The sequence below is a fragment of the Bubalus bubalis genome, chromosome 3 (genome assembly GCF_019923935.1).
Source record: "Bubalus bubalis isolate 160015118507 breed Murrah chromosome 3, NDDB_SH_1, whole genome shotgun sequence".
Taxonomy (NCBI): Eukaryota; Metazoa; Chordata; class Mammalia; order Artiodactyla; family Bovidae; genus Bubalus; species Bubalus bubalis.
This window is the reverse complement of record NC_059159.1, coordinates 36,436,665-36,440,650: the sequence shown is the minus strand read 5'-3', so window position 1 is coordinate 36,440,650 and position 3,986 is coordinate 36,436,665. Positions and strand designations below refer to the sequence as shown.

General features: G+C 49.7%; 1 protein-coding gene across 1 annotated transcript in view; it reads left to right on the top strand.

Moving 5' to 3' along the window:
* PELP1 (proline, glutamate and leucine rich protein 1) overlaps positions 1 to 842 on the top strand; it is a gene marked incomplete in the record, with an annotated part of 3,920 nt that extends 3,078 nt beyond the window's left edge. The window contains 2 exon segments of the mRNA XM_045164864.1: positions 1 to 598; positions 696 to 842. Coding sequence (XP_045020799.1) covers positions 1 to 598; positions 696 to 788 — 691 coding nt within the window.
* Positions 843 to 3,986: the final 3,144 nt, after the last annotated feature.

The window sequence follows — 3,986 nt, the reverse complement described above, 5'->3', positions numbered from 1 at the left end:
AGAGGAGGAGGAAGATGAAGAGGAGGATGAGGAGGAGGATTTTGAGGAGGATGAGGAGGAGGAAGAGGAGTACTTTGAGGAGGAGGAAGAGGAGGAAGAAGAGTTTGAGGAGGAGTTTGAGGAGGAGGAAGGTGAGCTGGAGGACGAGGAGGACGAGGAGGAAGACGAGGAGCTGGAAGAGCTGGAAGAGGTGGAGTTCGGCCCGGCAGGCAGGGAGGTGGAAGGAGGAGGGCCTACGCCCCCGAGCCTGCCTCCAGCGCTGCCCCCTGCTGAGTCTCCCAAGGGGCCTCCGGAGCCAGGACTGGAACCTGGGCTGCTGTTGGAAGTGGAGGAGCCAGGGACCGAGGAGGCACCTGGGCCTGAGACGGCCCCCATGCTGGCCCCTGAGGTGCTCCCCTCCCAGGGGGAGGTGGAGAGGGAAGAGGGGAGCCCCCCTACAGGGCCACCGCCTCAGGAGCTTGTGGAGGAGGAGCCCTCTGGGCCACCAGCCCTGCTGGAAGAGGGGGCTGAGGGTGGGGGTGACAAGGTATCACCCCCCCCAGAGGCGTCTGCAGTGGAAGAGACGGAGGTGGAGGCAGCAGCTCTCCCCCCGGAAAAGGTGAGGGGGCCTGGTGGGGAGGAGGGGTGGGAGCGACCCGCATCCTGACCTGGTCTGTGCCTGCAACTGTTCTGAACTTTCTGTTTGCCCCTGGAAGGAGCAGCGTGACACTGCTGCCATGCTGGCTGACTTCATTGACTGCCCCCCGGACGACGAGAAGGCGCCCCCTGCCTCAGAGCCTGACTCCTAGCCTGCCCCACCTCGCCCTCTTCTTTTCCAATAAATTCACATCCTTCGATAGCAACAGCTGCTTCTGCCTTTTGCCACCATGCTGTCCCCAGGCAGAGGCCCAGGTGTCTGCTGGGCTTGGCCTGTACCCACAGTGTTTCCCAGGCATCCTGTGAGCCCCGCTGTCCATAGAGGAGCCATTGACCTACAGGGGTCACTCTACAAGCCAGTGTCAGAAGTTCAGCGCGTTGGCCCACTGCTCCTGCTACACTAAGTGTGTGCTCGGTTGCCTGGAGAAGCGAGCAGCCCTGCTTCTGCTAGTCCGGGGGGCAGGGCTGTGATGGGATGTATGAGACTGAGTATCCCAGTGAGTGAACCTGTTATAACACACACACACACTGCCTTGGTCTAAAAGAGCAGGCTGAGTGACTGATAGAAGTTTAGAAAGTTATGATAAGGTACAGCGTTTAGTCAGGGACTCCTGTGAATTGGAACCTGGGGCGTCCTAAATTAACAGGGGCATCCACCATGGGTATGGACGATGCATTCTAGGGCTGGTCCTTGTACTGACAGTACCCCCGGCAGGAATCTGACAAGCTCACTGTCGGCCTTCCTACCTGCTCTTGAGGTTTGGACGTTTCCCAGCCAGGATCTGATCCCTCTGAGCGTTGGGAGACTACAGATCCTAGGACTTGGGGTGCCTATGTGAGCATCAATACAGCGGTGTGTATGTGAGACAGTATCGAGGCTTATGGCCTTGAGGTAGGTGCCTCGTGGGTTTTTTCAGTCTGTGAACGTAAGTGCCTTGGAAGTGCAGAAAAGGGAGTGACTTCCTAGCTGCACGTATCCTGAACAGCCTCTTTGAGAAGTGACATCTGAGCTAATTTGTGGAAGATTAAGTAGATGTTTAAAAAATATTCCTGCCCTCCTTTCCCTAACCTGCCAGAAGGGAGGAGATAAGATGGAGTAGAAGGACTGGAGCTCACTTCCTCTCATGAAAACAACAAAATCACTGCTCACTGCTGAACAGCCACTGACAAAACGAACTTAAAAACAATGCCGTATATGCAAAGAAGAAAACAAGATGGTGGGCGGGGTGCTCATGTATGCCAGCTGGATGACCCACAAACTGGAAGATAATTATACATCTCAGACCCACAGGAGAGTTCTGAGCCCCATGTCAACTCCCCAGCCTGGGGGCCTGGTATTGTGAGGAGCCCCCAGAGCATTTGGCTTTGAAGGCCAGTGGGGCATGAGTGCAGGAGCTGCACAGGACTGGAGGGAGCACACAAGTTCTCATGGGCACTGCGACCCAGGGCACAGGCTATAACTCCATAGGAGCCTGGGCGAGACCTACCTGTGGGTCTTGGAGGATCTCCTGGGGAGATGGGGGTCGGCTGTGGCTCACTGTGGGGACAAGGACACGGGTAGTGGAGGCCCCAGGGAATGTTCATTGATGGGAGCTCTCTCAGGATCAATGGAACAGGATAGAAAGCCTGGAAATAAGCCCACACACCTATAGTCAGTTAATCTGTGACAATGGAAGCAAGAATATACAATGGAGAAAAGACAGTTCTCTTCAAAAAGTGGTGCTGGGAAGACTGGACAGCTAGATGTCAAAGCATGAAACTAGAACATTAATGTCACACACAAAAGTAAATGGATTAAAGACCTAAATGTAACATCGGATTCTGTAAAACGAGTCCCCAACCTCCAGGATCTACTGCCTGATGATCTGAGGTGGAGCTGATGTAATAATAGCAGAAATAAAGCACACAATAAACGCAAGATGCTTGAATCATCCTGAAACCACTCCCCACCCCCAGGCTGTGGAAAAACTCTTCCACAAAACTGGTCCCTGGTGCCAAAAAGGTCGGGGGCTGCTGCTGTGAAACTCTTAGAGAAACGCAGAGGCAGAACACTCTGACATAAATCACAGCAAGATCTTTTTGGATCTGCCTCCTAGCGTAATGGAAATAAAAACAAAAAGAAACCAATGGGACCCAATGAAACTTAAAAGCTTTGGCACAGCAAAGGAAATTATAAACAGAAAACCCTTGCAATGGGAGAAAATATTTGCAAACGAAACGACCGACAAAGGATTAATCTCCGCAATATTCAAACAACTCATGTAGCTCAATATCAAAAACAAAAAACCCCAAACCAACCCAATCAAAAAATGGGCAGAGGATCTAAACAGACATTTCTCCCAGGAAAACATACAGATGGCCAAGAGGTACGTTAAAGTAATGTCTTGCCACATTTGTTATATTCTGAATTCCTGTATGTGCGTATTTGGGTCTATTTCTTGACCTTGTGTTCTATTCCATTGATCGCCCTGTGCATGCTTATTTATTGTGGCTTTATGAAATGTTCCAATATCCGGTAGAAAGAGTAGGTTATTAAATTGGTGTTAAGCAGGGTAGCAATGCTAAAGAATGTCAAACTGCTGCACAACTGCATCCATCTCACATGTTAGCAAAGTAATGCTCAAAATTCTCCAATCTAGGCTTCAACAGTACGTGAACCAAGAACTTCCAGATGTTGGAATTAGAAGCTGGATTTAGAAAAGGCAGAGGAACCAGAGGTCAAATTGCCAACATCTGTTGGATCATCAAAAAAGGAAAATAATTCCAGAAAAACATCTACTTCTGCTTTATTGACTACGTCAAAGCCTTTGACTGTGTGGATCACCACAAACTGGAAAATTCTTAAAGAGATGGGAATACCAGACTACCTAACACCTGCCTCCTGAGAAATCTGTGTGCAGGTCAAGAAGCAACAGTTAGAACTGGACACAAACTGGTTCCAAATTGGGAAAGGAGTATGTCAAGGCTGTATATTGTCACCCTTATGTTATGCTTATTTAACTTACATGCAGAGTACATCATGCAAAATGCCAGGCTGGTGAAGCACAAGCTGGAATCAAGATTGCCAGGAGAAATATCCATAACCTCAGATATGCAGATGACACCACCCTTGTGGTAGAAAGCCAAGAAGAACTAAAGAGCCTCTTGATGAAAGAAGGAGTGAAAAAGCTGAATTAAAACTCAACATTCAAAAAACGAAGATCAAGGCATCCAGTCCCATCACGTCACAAAGAATAGATGGGGAAATAATGCAAACAGACTTTATTTTCTTGGGCTCCAAAATCACTGCGGATGGTGACTGCAGCCATGAAATTAAAAGACACTTGCTCCTTGGAAGAAAAGCTATGACC